This window comes from Manis javanica, chromosome 10 (assembly GCF_040802235.1).
Source record: "Manis javanica isolate MJ-LG chromosome 10, MJ_LKY, whole genome shotgun sequence".
Classification (NCBI taxonomy): Eukaryota; Metazoa; Chordata; class Mammalia; order Pholidota; family Manidae; genus Manis; species Manis javanica.
This window is the reverse complement of record NC_133165.1, coordinates 4,254,760-4,275,876: the sequence shown is the minus strand read 5'-3', so window position 1 is coordinate 4,275,876 and position 21,117 is coordinate 4,254,760. Positions and strand designations below refer to the sequence as shown.

At 54.7% G+C, this 21,117-nt stretch overlaps 1 protein-coding gene across 2 annotated transcripts in view; it reads right to left on the bottom strand.

The window, feature by feature from the left end:
* Positions 1–3,745: 3,745 nt before the first annotated feature.
* SEC14L5 (SEC14 like lipid binding 5) overlaps positions 3,746–21,117 on the bottom strand; it is a 37,047-nt gene continuing 19,675 nt past the window's right edge. For both annotated transcript variants that reach the window (XM_073214682.1, XM_073214683.1), the window contains 10 exons: positions 19,617–19,729; positions 18,004–18,193; positions 16,107–16,195; positions 15,952–16,022; positions 15,064–15,235; positions 12,370–12,504; positions 11,331–11,462; positions 10,654–10,881; positions 9,548–9,726; positions 3,746–7,481 (listed from right to left, as the gene is read on the bottom strand). In XM_073214682.1, coding sequence (XP_073070783.1) covers positions 7,370–7,481; positions 9,548–9,726; positions 10,654–10,881; positions 11,331–11,462; positions 12,370–12,504; positions 15,064–15,235; positions 15,952–16,022; positions 16,107–16,195; positions 18,004–18,193; positions 19,617–19,729 — 1,421 coding nt within the window. In that variant the 3' untranslated portion in view covers positions 3,746–7,369. The remainder of the gene's footprint in view (positions 7,482–9,547; positions 9,727–10,653; positions 10,882–11,330; positions 11,463–12,369; positions 12,505–15,063; positions 15,236–15,951; positions 16,023–16,106; positions 16,196–18,003; positions 18,194–19,616; positions 19,730–21,117) is intronic.

Here is a 21,117-nt window from a genome sequence, read left to right as displayed (position 1 = left end):
TCGCCTCGGTGGGTACACAGCTGCCTGGAGATCTTGTTGAAATGCAGATTCTGGCCTGGGGCGGGGCCGAGAGTCTGCATCTCTTAATCTCCCAGGTGACCTGAAGCAGCTCGTGTCTGGACCACACTTTCAACAGGAAAGATTTAGTCCGCGCTGTAACTTTAGAATTTAAACCAGTGAGCAGCATTTGAAAGTTGAGATTAACAGCTCCAAATGTCTGGTTTCTGTTCAAGAGGGCAAGCAGGCTGCCCCGGCTGAGGCCCTCGGGGCAGCAGCCTGGCAGAGCTCAGAGCCCACCGCCCCTTCTGGCCCGTCCCCTCCAGCTCATCAAAGCCCCAGTGGCCGGCTTCTTACGCCTGTAACCTGCCAGCCTGTGAGTATCTGTGCCCAACTCATAGCTATGAAGGGTCTTTGGAAGTGCTTGGCAGCCTCCTCTGCCATGAATATACATCACACTGTGCTTAGCAACTTTTTTTGGAACAAGAGATGGGGGAGGTGCGGCAGCTTTAAACAGGTCCCCACATGGAGCCATGCATACAATGGGCTGAATGTATGCGCCTCCCCAAGATTCCGGTGTTGAAGTCCTGACCCCAGTGTATTTGGAGGTGAGGCCTTTGGTTTGATTAAATTATGTGGGTTTCCATCTGGTCTTGAGGGTAGTGCCCCATAATGAGAGGGAGGGACAGGTGTGCACCCTCTACACACACACACACACACATACACAGGTGCACACCCTCTACACACACACACACACCGCCATGTGAGCACAGCAAGTTGGCAGCTGTCTGTAAGCCACCACACACACACACACACACACACACACACACACACACACGCCATGTGAGCACAGCAAGTTGGCAGCTGTCTGTAAGCCAAAAAGCCCTCACCAACTGAACCTGCTGGCCCCTTAATCTTGGACTTGAGCCTCCAGAACCTTGAGTAATAAGTGTGTGGTGTTGATAAACCACCCAGTGTGTGGTATTTGTCACAGCAACCAGAGCGAAGACAAAGAGGTGTAACTGTAGTAATACCTAGTGCTGTGTAATAAACCAGTCCAAAATTCAGTGGCCTAAAACAATTACCAGTTAGTGCTTCCTGTGAAAAATAATTATTTCTCATGACCCTAGGGTCAGCTGGGGGATTCTGTTGATCTGGACTAGGATCCGTGATTTCAGCCGGGCTTGCTCGTGTGCCTGCAGTAAGCTGGGGGCTGGTCTGGGGTGGCCACAGCTGATGATACAGCTCGGCTCCATGTGGTGTCTCCTCCTCCAGGCTGGCTCAGGCTTGGGATCCAGGTGGAGACAAGGATCCTAGAAGAGAAACAAACATGTTGAGGCCTTTTGAAGCCTCAGCTCAGAAGTGGCATGACCTCATTTCCACCACGTTCTATCATGCAAAGTCCCTGGATTCAATGAAAGGAGACAGACTCCACCCTTGATGAGAGGAGCTTCAGGGACATGGGGACAGGAGGCTAACTGAGCCCATCACTGCAGTCAGGCTTCTGGACTGCTTAATTAGCCTCACTTTAGGAAAAAAGAATTAGGTTCAGAGAAGTGAAATTCCACTTCCGACAGCCTCCAGGGTCCCGCAGGGATGTCTGTGGTCTGTGTGTCTGTCTCCCCCTGAAGATGGGGGGATAGGTAAGTTGACAGCCACTGTGCCAATCTGTGATGTGCCCTACAGGGTGTTATGTTTTGGTCCTACAGAGGGTGCCCCAGGCCCAAGTCTGGCAGTGCCCTTGGACGTGTCTGATCAAGTGCTGGTGAGCCATGAGCCTGTAGCCCACTGTACTCAGGCCAAGCTGCTAAAAGTTCTCCCTCCTCACCCAGCCCCTGGGTTTGTGACGCAGATTGGAGGAAGGAGAGTAAGGCATGCATAGCGTGTCCCGGAGCTTGAGGACAGCCCCTTGTTCAAGGAACCAGGCAGACACATCAGGTTTTCATTCCTCCTTCCAGATGTGTAAATAACCAAGGTCACAGGTTCCTCCAGGGACCTTGTGTTCAACTCCACCTGGAAGTTTCATTTTGTATTTTCTGTTCTCTTAATGCACCAAGCAGCCCCTGCGCTGCTTTGATGTTTCGCTCACAGAGTCCAAGGGTAGGCAGTCGTGACAGGAGCCTGGACAAGCTCCCAGACATCTTAGAATCGCTTTGGCGTATTCCAAGACACAGTTCTGGGGCCTGGCTGCAGGTCGGAATGTATTCCCCAGGAATGCTCTATGACTCCCAGACCTGCCGAATCAGAATTTATGAGGCAGGAAGGTCCAGGAATTTATACGGAGGACCCCTGGGGGTCCTGAGGCAGTGTGCTATGGAGAATCCTTGTCCGGAAGGCATTGGACCTGGCTCCTGGCCTTGGGGGAGGAATCGGTCTGAGGGGGCCTCTGGGCCACAGGGGAGCCCTGGTGTGTCTGCCCTCTGGGCCCAAACCTCAGGGGCTTCCAGGGAGGCAGTTCTGCTCAGACAGACGTCAGCAGTGACCGTGGCTCAGACCTGGTCCCAGCTCACCCACCCCAGGGAGCTCTGCCTTAACGCCTGCCACACCCAGGAGTCAGCTGGCCGTCCCTTTGAGAGTCTCCACTCAGCTCCAGAGAAATCCACGCAAAGTCAGGTAGGGAGTGAGTGTGCTGTGCCAGAGCAGGCCTGGGCCACTCCCTCCCTGGCACTTGGCAGTGTTGGGCAGGGCTGGGAAACGAGCCGGTGTAGACAGGTGGCCCCAGTGCAGTCACACAAAGGAACCACACCTCCTGTGCTCCCCCAGGTGAGTCCTTGGCCTCCTGCTCCAAAACAAGGGAGCCTTTTCAGAATCCTATGACGCATGTGGCCGCCAGCACCACTGCCCCAAGTCCCCAGGGAGCTCACAGGAAGGACAGGTGGCATCCTGGATAGAGCCCTCCCTCCCTCCTGATGCCAGGACTGTGGCCGTCCACAGGCACTGTGCGGGGATGTGGAAAAAACCCCAGGAGACAAAGCAGATGAGCCTGGGAAAGACGGAGAGCAGGGCCTTCACCTCCACCTGGATGCCTGGCAAGCAGAATCCAGGGACCCACCCTGAAGATTCCAGGCAGTGCTGCGTGGGCCCCTGGGATCTGCACTTAATATGACGTAAAGGGCGCATACACCTGTTAAGCCCGGTGCGCACAGGCAGTGGTTGAATGGTGTCCCTTCAGAATTTGTGTCCACCCAGAACCTCAGACTGTAACCTTATTTGGAACTAGGGTCTTTGCAAATGTAATTAGTTAAGGATCTCAAAATCACAGAGATTTAGAGTGGGCCCTAAATCCACAACAGGTGTCCTTGTAGGAGGAGACACACAGAGGAGGTCATGGGGAAGACGGAGGCAGGCGCTAGAGGATGTGGCCACCGGGCAAGGACACCTGGAGCCCCAGAAGCTGGAAGAGGCAGGAAGGACCCCCTAAAGCCTCAGGAGGGAACACAGCCCTGCAGCACCTTGACCTCAGACTTCAGGCCTCCAGACTGTGAGACAATCAGTTTCTGTTGTTTTAAGCCACCAAGTTTATGTCAATTTGTTACATCAGTCCTGGGAAACTAATACAGTGTATTTGTGCTTTATTTTTTCTTTAATGTGATTTCTTTGCATCCCCCCGAGAACCAATTTGTGATCCCATAAGCGTGATATTACCCTCGTTGAAAATGCTCTTGAGTCTTATCAACAACTGCTGAGTGATTTTTGAACAAGCCCAGGGAAACCTCCAGAGGCTTAGGAAGTAGAGAATAGAGGTATATCCACATCTAAAATGTTTAATGTTTCTGGAGCAAATGATCAGGCAAATAAGAAACATCATGTTTTACTGGCTGGAACAAACCGCATGGAAAAGAATCAAGACTATTCTCGTGGAACAATTCATTTTACATGGTAGGGGTGGGGGGAATTCCAGAGAGCACAGGGGAGGAAAAAAGTCTCAAACTGCCCTTATTTCAACCTGTGGACAGAACATTCTCTAGTTGGTTCAGGAAAGTACCACTCTTTAAGCAATGCTCTTTCCCCTGATCAGTGGATCTGCCCAGAAAACACAAGCAGGTTCTGAAAGGGAAAATCAGAGGGAAATAAGTCCCAGATGCATGTTGCGCTGAGCCGTCTGTCCCGTGAAAGCAGTGACAGGCATCTTCAGGAAGGAGTCTGGCGTCTTTGGGTGAGAAGCATGGAATAAAGCAACCACTGACTTGTATCACATGCTTTCTGTGAACCGGGCACTGGACACAGGCCTCATAGCCACTCATTTCATCCCACCACGACCCAATGAATGAGGTAGGCACTGCTATCCCCATTTTACAGATGGGGAAACTGAGGCACAGAGCGGCTAAGTTACCTGCTGCAGGTTACACAGCTACTGAAAGGAAGGCTGAGGTTTGAACCCCACCCCACCTAAATTTGAAGGCCCAGGCTTCTAAATTCAGTGCCTGGAAAGGTCCTATTGCTAACGGGGTGTTTCTATCCTGATCATAACAGGCTAACAAACCAGATGGGGAAAGACGCAAGCCAAGGAGCTTCCAGCCCTGGGTCGGGAAATTTAGAAACAAGAGCTCAGCCGCCTGTCCTTGGATTTTTAATTCTAAGCCTCCCGAAGGCGGGAATGGCGTGTTTGATGATGCCCCACTGTGGCCCCAGAGACCTCCAGCAAGGGAGGAGACCTGCAGCAGACACCGCCATGGCCACGGATTGGGGTGCATCTGGAGGGAATGCTGGGAATAGGGACCCCAGCACCCTGGCCAGGAGTCCACAAACGGGGCCAATCAGAGCCCTCCATGGGATTTGAGGTGAAGGGTGTCTCTCTCGGCCATGGAGGCTGTAAGCCCTGTGGTTGTGGCTTGGAGCTGCTAGCAGCCACCTTTGCCTCCAGGTGGAGGAGAGGACAAGGCCAGCATGAGAAAAAAGACGTGCAGCCAAGAGGCCTGGGTGGAGTTGAGGGGACAAACGTGAACCTGATAACTGGGCTCCTGGATCCAGCCATACCTGGAGCAAGCCCACCCCGCCATCGCAGTTACAGGAGCCAGGGACTCCCTCTCGCTGCTTCAGTCAGTCTCAGCTGGAGCTTTCCAGAGGGAGAAAGAGAGTGAGCTCAGGCCGCTCCCCGCTGCTGTTAAGGCTGGATGGCTGGTGGCAGACCAGACCTTTCTTTCTGGACTCAGCAAATCAGGTTCCAGTTGTCAAACACCAGTTATGACCTCCTCAAGAAAGGCTTCTCCATTCTTCCCTGGATGCTAGTCCTGGACAGTGAGTTAAGTGGGGAGTGAGAGGGCAGCTTACCCCAAAATGCTTCTAGGATAACACCTAGTTTTTAGAGGCAAGCTAGAAATTCATCTAAAGACACTTGGAAATATTACAAATTGCCCAGTGACACATGCCTGGTGACATGGGAGCAGTTCATTTGAGAAGTCTTCATTGTCCCTGTACTTCTCTTTCTCTCTCACACACACACGCACACGCACACACACGCACACCCCCTTGATAGAGGTTGCATTTTAGATTTGCTCCTATACCTGAGAAACAAACAGAAAGCCCGCAGCGGTGGACGAGGCTCCCTCCCCACAGGGAGAAGGATGTCCCTGAGAGGGATGGCCCCCTCCCTCTGCCCCAGGTTCGAGGCCGAGGCTGGTATGCAAGCAAGTCCTTGCTCTCCCTGCCCCATCATGCCGAGCCTGCGCCGAGGCGATGACCCCCGTGGCTGTAAACCCACCCCCTGGGCAAGGCCTGGTGACTCTGGCCAGAGGTGAGCTCAGTGGTAAGCAAGGCTCCGAGAGAGGAGGAACGCTGAGCCCCTCGGCCCCAGCTTGGCCCCTGGAGCTGGGCAGTGAGGTCCGTCCCAGGCAGATAATGTGGGTGGTGACAGGGACTCCAGCTGGGTTGAGAAAGACGGGTGGGGCCTGGGTGGCCTCGCCCAGAGGCACAGCTGTGTCGCCGTGCCACAGCGATAGTGGCCCCGTTTCGCCAATACTCCAGGATGCCCAAGGGAAGCCGGAAGCCCTGATTTCTGTGTGAAATGCCCCAATTTTTAAATTCCTCTATAGGCAAAAAGACAAAAACAGTGAAGGCAGGCCTGATCAGACTGCAGGCTGCCATTATGGGACCTCTGGCCTGTTGTTTTTGTGGAGGCCCAGGAAAGGAGAGGAGAAATATTCTGAAGCCCTAAGAAGACCCAAAACCCTCCCATGCAGGAGCTCCAGGAACTCAAAAAAGTCTGTCAGTGTTAGAACTGGTTCTGGGGGTCAGATTTACCCCAGGGGGGATGCAACAAAGCAACAGCCTCCATCCCACACAGGAGTCGTGATGCCATGTCGGGATCCTGGGTCCAGCCTTAGCTGAATGAGACTCGGACTGGCCAGTCCATCCATCCATGAACGGTGACCCGTTTCGGTGCGTCTCCATGACTCACAACCACAAAGTCATGAACAGCTCCCGGGAGAGAAAGGAGCCTCTGAGGACCGTAAAGTCAGCCGGGGCTACTTCATCACTGCCTGGAATTTAGCGGAAACCCTGGGCCTTCCCACCCTTTCAAGTCAGGGGTGGCCAAGGTTAGGGCTTCTCAGTCGAGTGCTGGGAAATGGATTTGAAGTCCTGGTGGGTGCTCCCCACAGAGAGCCGAGCCCGGACTCATAACTGCTCGCCGTGCGCATCTTGGCACAGAGGGCATCGCTACGGAGTCAAATGCTGCGGTGAAGACCGTCATTTCTGCTGCCCAGCATTCTTTCCCCCTTCCTCTAGGGGGATCCTCGTGTCCCTAGAGGCATCCCCTTGTGCTTTTCAGACCAGGTGGGTGGCTCCAGGGACAAGCATGTGGTCCGGGCGAGCCAATCACAGCACCCCCTTCTCTGCACAGGGACTGGTCCAGATTGTACTCGGGACCCTGCTGACAGGTCAGTGTTCTCTGTTCCCCGTGGCGGCCGTGACTGGTTCAGGGACCAGTGTTGGACCCAGGCAGGCTGATCAGCCTTAATTCTGGGAGGATGGCTGGAACTTTGGGAGACAAGTTCTTTTCTGCAGCTGAGCTTGGGGAAGACAGGCAGGGAACCTGATGGTGTCGGGGTTGCCTGTGTGGGGAAGGCTCCTGAGGAGACCACCCCAGGGAAAGCAGAGCCGCTTTGGGGGGTGGGGGACGGTGCTGAGCCTGATGACATCTCTGGGGCCTCCGGACCAGGCCGACCTGAAGGTGGTCCACCCCCGCCCTTGATTTTTCACACAAGGCTCTGTCCTTGCAACCTTGAGAGTCCACCAGATGGAGCATTGCCACTGGCCCCAGACACCCGGATTTGGCAGTGTTTGGACCTGGGCTGCAGCCCACAGGGTCCCAGCTTTGTAGATATTCGCTGATGTGGGGGGCAAGCAGGTAGCCCCACAGGCTCAGTCCCAGCTATCTGGAGACGAGGGGGCTGCTGTAGGACTGGCCAGAGGAGGAGGAGGAGGTGGCAGCGCTGAGCTGGGAGAAGCCACTGGTGCAGGATTCCAGGCTGGACATGGAGCCCCTGGGGAGGAAGGGCACAGCACACGTTACCTCGGGTGGTGACACGGCCCTGGGGCCCTCCTGCAGCAGCGGAAAAGCTGTTGACGTTGCAAATGAGGCCCCAGGGCTCTTACCACCAGGCTGGTAACCGCCCCAGCACAGAGGGCGAGTGCAGAGGGAAAAGCAAGGGAAACCATGATAAGAAGTGAGGCTCCACCCATTTCCCTGCACCCTGGGCCCCCAGCACAGAGCCCCAACTGCCACAAACCACTGGGGGCTTCCCTGACCTGGGGGCCCAGCATGGGCCAGAGGGCACCCCACAGCCTGGGGGTTCCTGTCCCCCTCTCCAGCCTCACCTCTGCCCCCACCCCTGCTGTCTTGGGACCTTTGCATGTCAGCGCCTGCTGCCAGAAGCACTTGACTCTCCTGCCCACTTTGTCTAGTTAACTCTCACTCCAGACTCTGTCAGGGGGACTTTCTGAAATGCCTACATGTTTTACATCTGTGCTATCCAGTGCGGTAGCCATAGGTGGCTACTGGGCACCTGAAATGTGGCTACTGACTGAGAGGCTGAATGTTTAATTTTACTTAACTCTGATAGCTAAACTTAAATTGCGGCATGTGCCTGGTGGCTCCCAGGTTGGACCATGTAGCTTGCGGGCCTGGCTGTCACGTGTGGCTGGGGGACTGCAGCACTGGCATCTCCCAGGCTCGTTAGGGCTGCACACTCAGAGCTGCACAACCAGAGTCTGCAGGCTGACCAGCCCCCCAGGGGATCTGTGTGCACACCACCAGGATCTCCACTCCAATGTCACTTCCCAGATAGCTCCACCCACCCCATGCCAGGACCCTTGCTCCGTGCTCTGACAGCACCCTGTGTTAAGACTTCTAGCACCTCCTGGTTATGTGACCCTGGGTGGAATACCTTTGTGGCATCCATCCTGCTCATAATTACCCAGCCCAGAGCTTGCCTACTGAGGGCGGCCAAGAAAAAGCCCTTGAACTGGTTTTCATACCAGGCTATTGAAGGTCAGGGCCATACTGACCAGACTAGGCTGGCCAAGCAGCATTCAGCTCACCCCTCAGCTTCCACCTGCCCTCCCAGAGGCAGCAGACCGCAGATGCCCGTGTCTGCACCTCTTTATCCCTCTGGACCTACCTTACTCCCCCACACTGAGGCCCAGTGGCCAGAACAGGGTGCTTCCCAAAGAGGAATCATCAGCCTTCCAACACACCGCAGGGCCTCTCTTTGGAATAGACATTGGCCCAGGATTTATAGTGCAAGACTGCACGTGCCCCAGGATCCTTGGGGTTCTGCCCCACTATCCCACAGGACTTCAGAGGCCAATTGACTCCCTCCTACAGCCTCAATTTTACTCCACAGTGAAGAATTTAAGGCATTATTTTTAGAAGAAAATTAACATACACCACAAAGCAAGATGCAAAATCACGTTCGTTCTTAAAAAATGCAAGGCTTTGAAGCTGCCTGCTCCATTTCCTCACCACTGCTGCTGAGCACTTACTGTATACCCCACTGAAGAGCAGCTTCACCCAGCTATGTCATCATCATGACAACCCCCCGGTGGTCCCATTTAACAGAGGGGAGCCTGAGGCTCAGAGGGGCAAAGTGCTTTCCTGAGGTCCCACAGCTACCAGGAAGTGCCGGAGGTCTTAGCCACAACCCTTCCCTGTCCCTCTGAAAGCAACACCTGGGGTGAGTTGTCTGTGAGGCACTAGTCTAGAATATTCTAGAACAGTCCCAACCCTGTTTTATGGAATTGTAGGAATGAAGGGAGGGCCAAATAGGAGAGCCTCAGGCTGCCCTCCTCCACCCGCCAACCAACCAGGTATGTGGGGTGACTGTCCAGGGTGTCCTCTGAAGGGAAGGCTCTGCCACTGAGGCAGAGTTTGGGCATTGTATTCAACCCTGTTTCTCACATACGTGCCAGACCACTGGCAAGTTAGCAGTACTGGTGCTGGGGCCCCAAAGGCAAGCAGGAAGGTGACTCCAAAGCCCCTAGTCTGGAAGGAAGGGCCCTCAGGAGGGCCGTGGGCCTGGTCTGGAGGGGAGTCTGGGGGCCCTCCTACCTGAAGTCCTCAGACGCCAGCACCTCGTAGTAGTAGAGGAGTTTGCACCTGGGCCCAGGGCTGTGCAGAGCCGTCAGGACATCCTCCATGCCCGGCAGGCTGCAGGCCACACTGCCGGGCAGCCTGTGCATTTGCCACTGGAGCAAGTAGACCCCGGGCCACCGGGTCACGTGGGATCCCTGAAACAGCAGCCACACCTGAGGCTCCGGTCCCCCTGGGGACCAGCACCCCTCTCTAAATAATCCGCCAGAAGTCCTTCCTTTCAGGGCCTCCTGGTCATCCTCGCCCCCGCCCCGCCCCCACTCTTACTCCTGAGTCCTTGAATCTGGTGGGGTCCTGGCCTGGGGAGCTGTGAGGTTGCCAGGCAACAGAGGCGTGGTTTGCTCAGCCACCTAGCTTTGGTTCTGCTCAGGGGGATTTGCAAACGGGATCTGGAGGGGAATTTAGGCAGGAAGCTTGAAAGTGGTTAGTTTGTTAAGGGGTGAGGGATAGTGAGAAAGGAGGTGTTGTTATAAGAGCAACTTTGGGGAAGGGCTGGGATGTTCATGGGATCCCTGAGTGGGCTACGCTGGTGTGTGACGTGCAAGACAGCCTGCTCGCTGCTCGACAAGCCCGCAGAACCTTCAGTGAGATCTGGGTAGGCTGTCACTGGGGCTTGTGTGTGGTGTGAGTGAGTGAGTGTGTGTGTGGGGCCAGGTGCTGTTCAACTTGCAGGCACTGGCCTCATGGAGAATGTGGGGGTCATGAGGGGCGGCTCCTGTTTTGGTGACACGTCTTGAGTTCTGTTCCTGGATCTACAGCCTGTCTGTCGGTCTGCATCAGGTCTGCATCAGCAGCCACCAGGAGAGGGTGAGGGATTCCAGGCCCACGCCCAGAGGTCTGGCGTGGGGCTGACCACCTGCATCTTTGGCAAGAGGCCAGGGGATTCTGAGGCTGTGGTCCCCAGGGTCCTGGATCTCCCAGATCTTTCTCCCCCACTATCCCACAGGATTTCAGAGGCCAAGGACCAGGTCCCGTCTGTCCACTGCTGTGCCCCCTGAAAACTGGCACACAGTGGACGCTCAATCTAGTGTGATGAATGAATAAATGAACTAAGGGACTCAAACCTGGATGCTCTCCCCTTCCCGGCAGATGAGGGGGGCCTCCACACGGCTGTAATCCACGCCTAGGACCCAGCCTTTGTCCATCAGCTGCCCGCCAGCCCTGGCCCCAGGCTCCTGGAGCCCTGGCTTGGGCACCTGCTTGGTGTGGTACAGGCTGAACACCACGTCCCCACGAAGGATGTCAAAGTCCCAGGTGATGACTGACTCCCCCTCGGGAATCTGCACTGCGACCTGGGGATGGGGACCGGGGATGGGGAATCAGCCGTGGTGGGTGCTGTGGGTGTCCCCCCAGGTCTCCACCCCCCACTGAGGTGTCCAGCCACCCCAGTCCAAGAACCGCTCTGCACAGACGGCCCTCCTCCCTCGGAAATGCCTGAGAGGTTCCCACTCAGCCTCAGAGGGTGACCCACAGCCAGGGACTGACTGATGAGGGCACAGAAGGCCGGCCCATTCCTGACGCCTCTGCAGTCAGTGCCCCATGGGTCAGGCTGGGCTGGACCTTGGCAGAAACCGCCACTTTGCTTAGATCCTTCCCCTGCCTCTCCTTATGGGTTCTTCCTGAGAGCTCACCCTCAACAAATCGCTGGCACCAGAACCCTTGTCTCAGGCTCTGCTTCAGGGGACCCTGACCTAAGATGACACCCCAGCCCAGTGGGCGCTCCCCGGCTAGGTCCCAGCACCTCGTGGGGGGCCCCTCGGAGCACGCTGGCCGACTGGTACGTGTCCCTCCACTGCCGCAGCTGGGCTGTGTGCTCCTCCTCCTCCGTCAGATAGAGGGACTTGGGGACGAGCCCACCTTCAGGGACATTACACTGGAGACAGAGACAAAAGTGACAGGTCAGGCCCCAGCCAGGCCTGGCTGACCACAGAAGGGTGCTCTTTGATCCCCTGAAACCTCACAACAGCAACTCCTTAATGAGCCGGGTACCAGGCTTCCCGACCCCACCTAATCCCCAGGACCACCAAGACGGTAGGAACTATTGTTATCTCCATTTCACAGAGGAGGAAAACGGAGGCTCAGAGAGGTCAGGCCACTTGTCCAAGATCACACAGCAGAGAGTGGCTGAGCCAGGGCACAAGCCCATGTTTATCAGGCCACCAGGCTCATGTCCTTTACCACTATGCTAGTCTTGCAGGCCCACTTGCTAAACATAAATCATGTTTACTTATTTCTAGTGCAGAAAACAGGCAAGCTTGGCAAAATTCCTGGAAAACATCTTTTTTAATCCAGAAATCATACAAGCTCACCATTTGGTATCTTTGTTGGAGAGGAGAGAGGGGCCTGCCCTCCAGGGACAGATGAGATAAGACAGCTGGGACTCAGGGTCACCCCAGGGAGAGGCAATAAAAGGAGTCTGGGGCCATCTCCCCTTGAAGCAGTCAGCCAGTCATCCCACACTGTGTGGCTGCGGGCTGCGGATAAGTCCCTTTGGGTGAACCGGTGCCGGAGTCCAGGCCCCTGGGACGTTTGAGTCACCTCACCCTGTGGCAAGCCGAAGGCATAAAGCCAGCAGGTGAACTCTGACCACTGCGTAGCAATGTCTTGAGTGGGGAATACCAGAGGGGTAAAGCTCGGACTGGTCTGGGGGGCTAAAACAAGCCTCCCCAGGCCATAGCCCGCACAGGGCCCTGCCAGCCTCCTTTGACCCCTGAAGCCCCACCCCAGCAATGCCCAGCTCCTCCGAGGCCACAGCCCAGGGCCAGCCACTGGGGTCTCACCATGCACTCCCCCCCGAGGAAGTCGGGGATCACGTCTTTATCCAGGTAGTCCACGAGGCCTCCGGGGCCCTGGTAATTGCTGCCGCTGTAGATGAGGAACTTCTGCCTGGTGTTCTCGTTGATGAAGGGGCTGATCTGAAAGGGGGAAGAGACAAAATAGAAAGCTTTGGGGTTCTTTACTGAGGTGTAATTCACATAACAGGATTAACCATTTCAAAGTGGACGATTCTGTGACGTTTAGTTCATTCACTGTGTTGTGCAACCGTCCCCTCTAACCCCAAGGCGTTTTCATCTCCCCAGAAGGAAACCCCACGCCTGCGAGCAGTCAGTCCCCATTCCTCTGTCCCCACTCCTCTGTCCCCACAGCCCCTAGAAATGGACACTCTGCTTTCCGTCTCTCTAGACTTGCCTGTTCTGGGTATTTCATAGAAATGGAATGTGCCCTTTTGTGTCTGGCTTCTTTCACTTCACATGATGTTTTCAAGGTTCATACACGTTGTGGCGTGAATGAGTGCTCGTTCCTTTTCATGGCTGAATAGGTTTCCATTGTATGGGTGGCCCTGTTTCCTTTACACCAAACGGAAAGATTCCAACACCAAGCTCTGAGCTGCATATTGATCGGCTCTCCATGGCACCCCTGAAGCTGGCATGGTGCCGGCTTAATAAGTCATTGAAGGAAGGAAGGAGGCACTTGGCATGGCAGGGCACAAGCCAGGCCATGCCACAGGCAGAAGACGGATAGGGACCTGAGAATCCCACATGTGTGCGTCACTCGCCTTCAGCCTCTACCCTGGGAGGCAGTCTCCTGCAGGCCTTGGCAACCTGGCCCCCACCCCGCCCCTGTTCTAGCTCCCACGGGGCTCCAGTAACAACGCCAGCCCCTCCTCTTGTCCCTCCAGCCCTCGGGTGTCAAGGCATACTGCAATGGCTAGTCCCTGGGCCTTCTCCATCCTGCCTGCACCTCTGCAAGAGTTCCTTGGGTCACACCCCCATTTGAGCCATCAGGGTGAATCCTGCTTCCAGCCAGGACCCTGACTGACTGGCTTCCACCCCCCACCGAGTATACATCTTAGGAAATAGCCGAACAGCAAATGACATTAATTTTCATGAATGTCAGGATATTTTAGGATAAAAAGCTTCACTACTTAGCCCCTGTACCCCAGCCCAACCCCAATGGAGCCTTGAAGTCAGAGAACTTTGTGCCCCAGAAGTCTGGTCACATCTTCTCCTGCCAACAGTCCCCCCGTGGCCCTATACTGCCCCAGGTCAAGGTCCCATCTTCACCACAGCCTGGACTTGGCAGGTGCTGGTCCCTGAGCACCACCCAGCCCCCTCTGGAGCCACCGGCCCTTTTCTTCCTTCCTGCGCCAGCCACCCTGGACTGGTTTGTCAGCTCCTCAGAAGCATCTCATGCTGCCTGCCTCCAGGCCTGTGCCCCATAGTGCAGGTTGCCTGCCCCACCCTCCCTCCACGGGTCCCCTCCTTCCTCAGGACCTTGCCTGGTTCCCTGTGTCCCCAGTGTCATCCTGCCTGGCTCAGTCTCTCTGAGAGCCCTGGGCGTCCTCATGCTCTGTCACAGGGAATCATGAAACACCACGAAGCTTTCTCTCTCCCCAGCCCCATGACAGTGGCTGGGTGGGTGTTCGCTGCAAACCCCCAGGGCCTGGAAAGGTGCCTGGCACATGGTAGGTGCTTTTCACTCTCGCATCTCTATCCTGATTGAACCTCTACTGATGACAGCGCTTCTCAGGCGTTTCTGGGCACTGGACCCGGGGTGCTGAGTAACGTCCTGACCAGGCCTGCAGGACGAGGGGGCCTGCCAGTGCGCTGGCCTGAGGACCAGCAGCAAGGCCTCAGGGCAGCAATTTCCAGCTGCAAGTGATGGTTTCAACTGTTAATGGTTATGAGACCAGTTCAGCTCATGGTGACTAGCGTGTTTTTAATGGAATGGAAGAGAAGAGAAAGAAATGAAGGCGAAGGCGTTGTAGGCAATTAAGGTACCACGACTTGTGGATCTCATTTCAGGAGTGTGTGTGTATGTGTGTGTCAGGTTGCAACATAAAAGCATATTTCTTCCTGAGGGTCATGGGCAAAAGTTTTCAAATCTCTATCGCACAGGATCACAATACTCGGCACCAGCTCACAGGAGTCCCAGGAGCCTCTACAGTTCTGAGTGGGACTCTAGCATCCAATCAGGATACTGGACATGTAAAATGTGGTCCATCCATACAACAGAGTATTATTTAGACATCAATGAGTGGAGTACTGACACATGGTACAACGTGGATAAACCTGAAATCGTGATGCCATCTGACAGAAATCTGATGCAAAAGCCTCCTGTTGTGTGATTCCATTTAGTTGAAATATTTAGAACAGGCAAAGCCATAGAGACTAAAGGTAGATGAGCCAGGAGCCAGGGGATGGAGAGGGAATGACTGCTCATGAGTTTGGAGTTTCCCTTTGGGGTTCTGAAAAATGCTCTAGAGTGCAACGGCTGCACAACTCTGAGAATATACTAAAAACCACTGAATTCTTCACTTTGAAAGGGTGAACTTCATGGTATATGAGTTATATCTCAATACAGCTGTTATTTAGAGGACATGACACGGGACAAGCAGACCAGGCAGCTCACAGAGGGAACCCCCCCATCTCAGTCTCCATGGGGAGGGGCCTGGCTCAGGCTCCTGCTCTTACCAGTGTCCAGAGCACGGGGAAGACGCGGGGGGCTCGCACAATGAGCAGCCGGCCCAGGGTCTCGGGATAATTGTCCTCAACCACCTCAATCATGCGCAGCAGAGCCTTCACCCCCGGCCTCCACAAGTGCCTCATGTTGAGACCCTCCAGGTCCACCAGGCAGGTCCAGGAGCTGCAGCAGAGACAGGCCTCCTCAGTCCACCTCGCTCCGCCACCCCCCAGGGCCCCCAACACCCTCCGCAGGGACCTGGGGGTCGACAGACAGGGATAGATGGAGAGGCTTGGTGAGGCAGGGCTGGGAGCAGAAGGGGCAGGGGACGTTCGTGGGTCCCGCCACCCTGTGGTAAGGAAGTCCAGAGCATGGACTCCGAGCTGAGCCCTCACACTCGGGTGTCACCCCCACCCGAGAGCTGTGCAACGTGAGCGCAGCCTCCTCGGGACAGCAGCAGTGAGAGAAGCAGCCCCATCGTCAGCAACTGCTGGGATTCAGCGAGGCGGGAAGCACGAAGCTGACGCGAGGGCAGGCGTGCGGCCCACCCTGCATAAAAGCCGGGCATTCCTGCCAACTGTTGGAAAGATGCTAACTACTAAATGCAGCATAAGCGCTGAGAGCGCACAGCCAGCATCAGGTGGCCCGGGCTCCAAGCCCGGCTCTGCCGCACACCACTCGGCAGCCGTGGGTGAGCAGCGCTGCTCTGAGCCTCGGCGCCCCCTCCATGAAAAACAGGGCCACTAAGGGTCCCTGCCTCGTAGGATCATACTTAGAATTAAGTGAGGATGTTTGTGTAAAGCTCCACGGATGCTGCTGAGCCCAGCCTCCATGCCCAGGGACCCCTGGCTGCTTTTACTCTTTGGGGGGAATGGCTCCCTGCCAGCTGGGGGGCTTGCCTGATGGGACGGCCAAACTGCTTTGTGTTCCCCTCACACCTCTTCTGTCCTTCCTCGTTGACGGAAAGGACCTGAAAGGTAGAGAATGTGCTGGCAAACATGCCCTCGGCTGCCCACCCGCAGGCAGCCCTGGGGGCTCGGGGACCCCGACTCACGTGCTGCAGCAGCGCCTCCTCCCCCACGGCCTTCATCAAGCCTTTGGTGTCCATGTGGCCCAGGCGCAGGATGTAGAGGGGCCGACCGTCTTTGCAGGCAGGGCCAAGCAAAGAGAGGGGACATTATTTAGGGGAGACAGCAGGTCGAGCTGCCTCATGGGAAAGGAGGTGCCGGGCTGTGCTCACCACGGGCCCGACCTGTCCACTTATTTGTTAATATCCTACCTGCTTCCAAGCTGGGTGGGCACCAACCATGACAAAAGAAACAGCGCCTATAAATATGATTTTACACCATAGAGGAAACTGGGTGAAAGGCACACAGGAACTCTATGATTTTAGCAACTTTCCAGAAAACCCAGAATGCTCTAAAATTTAAAGTTTACTCTAAAAAAAAATGTCAAAAGAAGATATGAATCATGTAATGTGGTGTGGAAGAGGGGACAAAAGTTGGCTTAGCTTTCTCCCAGCCAAAGCAGAAATGAGCATCAGGCGACACTGAACCACTGTCTCTAGGGAACATATGGGCCTAGGTTCCTGCAAACCTCTGCTCGTGACATTCTTGTCAGCCATTGTCAGCCAATCAATACATAACCTTGTTTTAGGCGTGCTTTTTTATAAGGCCGCCTTATTTTGTAGATACTGTTGATTCAGCCAGGAGCACCTTCCCCTCATGCCTGAATGAAGCTTCTCTAACACACATTTTCTCTGCAAGGCACATCCCAGCCTTCTTGCACTGAGTGACACCAGACAGCACTTCAGCACTAGGCTCGGGGAGCTGTTTTCTAACACCAAAATCTCCAACAGAAAGCACAAAAAATGTAAACAAATGCGGCAGTAGGCTGCCATAAGGACCCTTGTTTACAGTATGACCTGAAATAAGAAGGCAGAAGGACATTCTTCTCGACCTCAGCTGGGGACATGCAGGTCGGGAGACTCGGATTCCTTGCCACTCTGCACATGTCCATGAGAAGCTTTAAAGGACCCTGAGCATTAATTTGGGGGTTACAAGTAAATTTTAGTAGGCGAATTCAAAAACAGAATCCATGGATAATGGGGATCAGCTGTATATTAAAAGTGTGCCAACTAATCCTTCAAGAGAGTCAAGCACTTGCCCTCATCAGTACATAAGATATTTTCCATAAGGACATTGAAAAGCATAATAAGCACTGGCTTCAATAGCTATTTCTTTTAATAAAAAGTTCAGAGCAGGTATTTGTGGGGAATGGAGTAGTGTCCCTCCAAAATCCATGCCCACCCAGAACCTCAGAATGTGACCTCATTTGGAAACAGGGTCTCTGCAGATGTCATTAGTTAAGGATCTCAAGCAAAATCATACCGGATCAGTGGGAGCCCTAAATCCAGTGACCTGGATCTTAATAAGAAAAGGAGAGACCACGGCAGGATGTGCAGTGGGAGACAGACGGCGGACGCCAGAGTGACGGGGCCACAGCCAAGGAGAGCCCGAGACCACCAAAAACTGGAGGAGGCAAGGATTCTCCCCCAGCGCCTGCAGGGGGCTCACGGCCTTGCTGACACCTTGATTTTGTACCTAGCCTCCAGAAGAGTGGGTGAATACATTTCTTTTGCTTTAAACCACCCAGGTTGTGGTCGTTGGCTGCGGCAGCCCCAGGTCACTAACGCAGCGTCCTTGCAGCCATTGTGTGTAGGATCACAGTGATGAAAAGTAAGGGTGGGCTAACCCAGCGCCATGGAGAGACATCTCAACTCAAGCCCAAAGGTCCATCCCAGCCCTGCCTTGTTCACAGCAGGGTTATCCCCTCAAAGGCATCTCCAGATGCCCAGAAGAGTCCAAAGGAAAATCAGACACTAGCAAGAAAAGTGGCATTCCGAGCACGTCCGTTGGCGACCCCAGTGTAAGGTAGGGAAAGGGACATACCTATGTCGTGGTAGTGCCAGCCCCCCGCATAGAACTCCTCCAGGAGGGCGGGCGGTCGCCAGGTCTGGAGGAGGAGGTCCACCTGGTGCTGCCTCCGCCAGCTCAGGGACTGGCGCAGCATCTCCCTGGCCCTGTCCAGGTGGAAATCGCGAGCCCGCAGGAACCGAAGGATGTGCTCATCTTTGGGAATCTGAGAGAAGAGGAAGGAGAAAGCCCCATAGACTGCTGTTCCCTAACCCAGTAGCTGAAATTTTGGGAAATGAGCCTCCTGTCTTGTCTGCAAAATATTTAGCTGGGAAAGGACCTTAGTCAACCGCAGAGCAGTGCAGGGCGGCTGTATGTCTATGATCTTCGGCTGCTGACATTCCTCCCTCCGCGGGCTCGAAATAGCATCTCTCCTGGGGACCGCTTTTCCTCCTCGCTCCCCAACACCAATTGTGTCACGGCATCAGGAGTGGACACAGTCCACGCCAGGCCAATCGGTGCCTTTAGACAACTTTAAATCAGAAGGAGGGGACATGAACCCGTTTCTCTATGAAGGCAAAGGTGAACCTGAAGCTGTGAGCAGCCTTGGCCCCAAATTCAACAAGGAAGTGTGTTGAGGGGATGAAGCAGAAATAAACCAATACAAGAATATGGGGTCCTGACAGCATTAAGCCCCCTGTGCTGGACTGAATAGTGTCCCCACAAATTCATGGCCACCCCGAACCTCAGAATGTGATCCTGTTTGGAAACAGGGTCTTTGCAGGCAAGATCAGTAAAGATGACATCACAGTGGATCAGGGCAGGCCCTACCCCCCCGCCCGTGTCCTTAGAGGAACGTCCGGGCACAGACACAGCACCTACAGAGGGAAGAAGGCTGTGTGAGGCAGACGCGGAGATTAACGCGATGCATCTACAAGCCCAGGATGGCTGGCAGCCACCAGAAGCCAAGAGGCTGGCAGGCGCCCTCCAAAAGGAACCAACCCTGCCAATGGTTTGGGGGTCAGGTTTCTGGCCTCCAGACAATGAGAATTAGTTTCTGTGGTTTTAAGCCATGCAGCTTGTGGTCTTTTCTTTCAGCAGCCCTAAGAAACCAATACATCCCTCTTAACAATTTGTTATATGAGCCATTAAGTGTCCCCCCTTATTTTCTGCCTTGTTAATTCAAGCTGCTTTCCTGCCACCCATAACCCAAAGAGTCTAATTAATATACGAAGTTGACAAGCTAAGACCCCACCAGCGATCCTTCCTTCCCCAGAGCAAATATGTACAAAGGGAAAGCCACTCTGGAGGCTCTGGGGCTGTCACAGCTGGCGGGGAGAAGAGCTCCGGGGAGGGGGCCAGGGACGCTGCCCGGCACTCTACAGTGCACAGGACTGCTGCCTGTAAACGACGGTCTGGCCTCAAATGTCAGCAGTGCCATGGAGGAGAAGCCTGCTACCATGATACACACAGCAGGCGTTACAGACAGCTGAGACCGTATGTCATAAAAAAAGAAGGCAAAGATAAGTGTCCAGTGTCACTAATTACGGGCTTTCTGACCTGGCCCTGGCCTTCCCTGCCCCAGCACCTGAACACAGGGAGTCACAGAATGCGCATCTGCTCCCGTAAGCCTCCCACCCTGCACCCACCTTGCCTTTGTGGGTCTCCTGCACCCAGTGCCGCAGCTGCATCAGGCAGCTCTCCTGCATGGGCGTGAGGTGGCCCAGGCACCTCTCAATGCAGTCCGCGTCCAGCTCGTCCCCTGGAGGAGGGAAGAGGGGATCAGGACAAGAGGGAGGCGGCACATCTCTTCACCACATAGTCCACCCTTCCCAGAACCCTCGCCTTACTGGTAGCCTCAGATCTGAAACAAAGTTCCAAGCCACACAGTGGCCTTTCACCAAACAGCCATGTGGGCTCCAGGTCCTGTATAGTCTTTCAACCCATTTCCAGCAAGCCTGGATCTCACAGTAGCAAGTGATTTGTCCATTTTGACCCCCGGAAATCAAGATAATTCCCGCCCTCTGAAGAGTATTAACAATATGAGCTGACGTTTACTGACATGCAGCATCTCACTGAGTTCTCCCAACGCCCCTGTGAGGTGGGCACCACACTTCAGAGAAGACAAAACTGAGGCCAAGAGAGGATAAGTAATATGGGTGTAGTGTGAATGAATAAATGGGTGTATGTGCCCAGTATAAAGGCAGGTGGTAAATACCAGGTCCTTTTGCCTCCCCACCTCCCGGCCCCTTTGTGGGGCTCAAGGCTTTTAGGAGACAGAGCCCTGACCCCAGGAGCTCCATGGGTCATTCCCACCGTTCAATCCCACTTCACACAGTCAGGCTGTTCAGGCTCATCATGTGCCAGTCTTTAGAGGCTGGCCTCCAACCTGGGGCCCTGTCACCCACGCTGAACTGTTAGGTGGCATATGACAGTGTGATGAGGCATCTTGGCATGTTAGCATCTCAGCAGTGGGTGGAGGCGTTCCATGAAGAATGGCCTCCCCACGGGCACAGCCCATTCTTTATGTGCAGATGGCACAACAGGAAGGCAAATGGCCTGTGTGCACACACAGGAGCAGGACCCAGTGGTTCCCTCCAAGACAAAACATCCCACACTGGTGGTCATGCCAGCTGCACCAGTAGACATCTGGGTAAACAGAGGCAGGAGAGATCCTGGTGGGGTGGGATACCATCCAGACCCCGCAGTGTCTCAGAGTGGTCAGACGCAGAGATGCTGGGGATGAGGAGGATGGGGTGAGGGAGAAAACACAATGGAGGCAGGAGATACCAGCATCCTTCCGGCTGCCAGGCAGCTGTGAAGGCCCCTTTCTCCTCCTGAGCACAAAGGCTGTGATTCAGAGCAGGCTGGAAGGGGCATGCCTCTGCCTAGCCCTGCCGATGGATAGCCCAGGCACAGAAGGAAGGAAAGGCCTGGTGCAAAACGGGGAGGGCACAGGGCATGATCCAGGGAGTGTGCGCACAGGAAGAGACAGAAGTTTTCATTTTTAAAACATTTTAAAAGTACATGTACAGCAGCAGCCTGCTAACACACATGGTGCAAGACAAATATATTTTGGATGAATGAATTTTGTTCTACCTAACCACAGCCCCAGAAGTATTACTGGTTACATGGCATATCTCCAAGAAA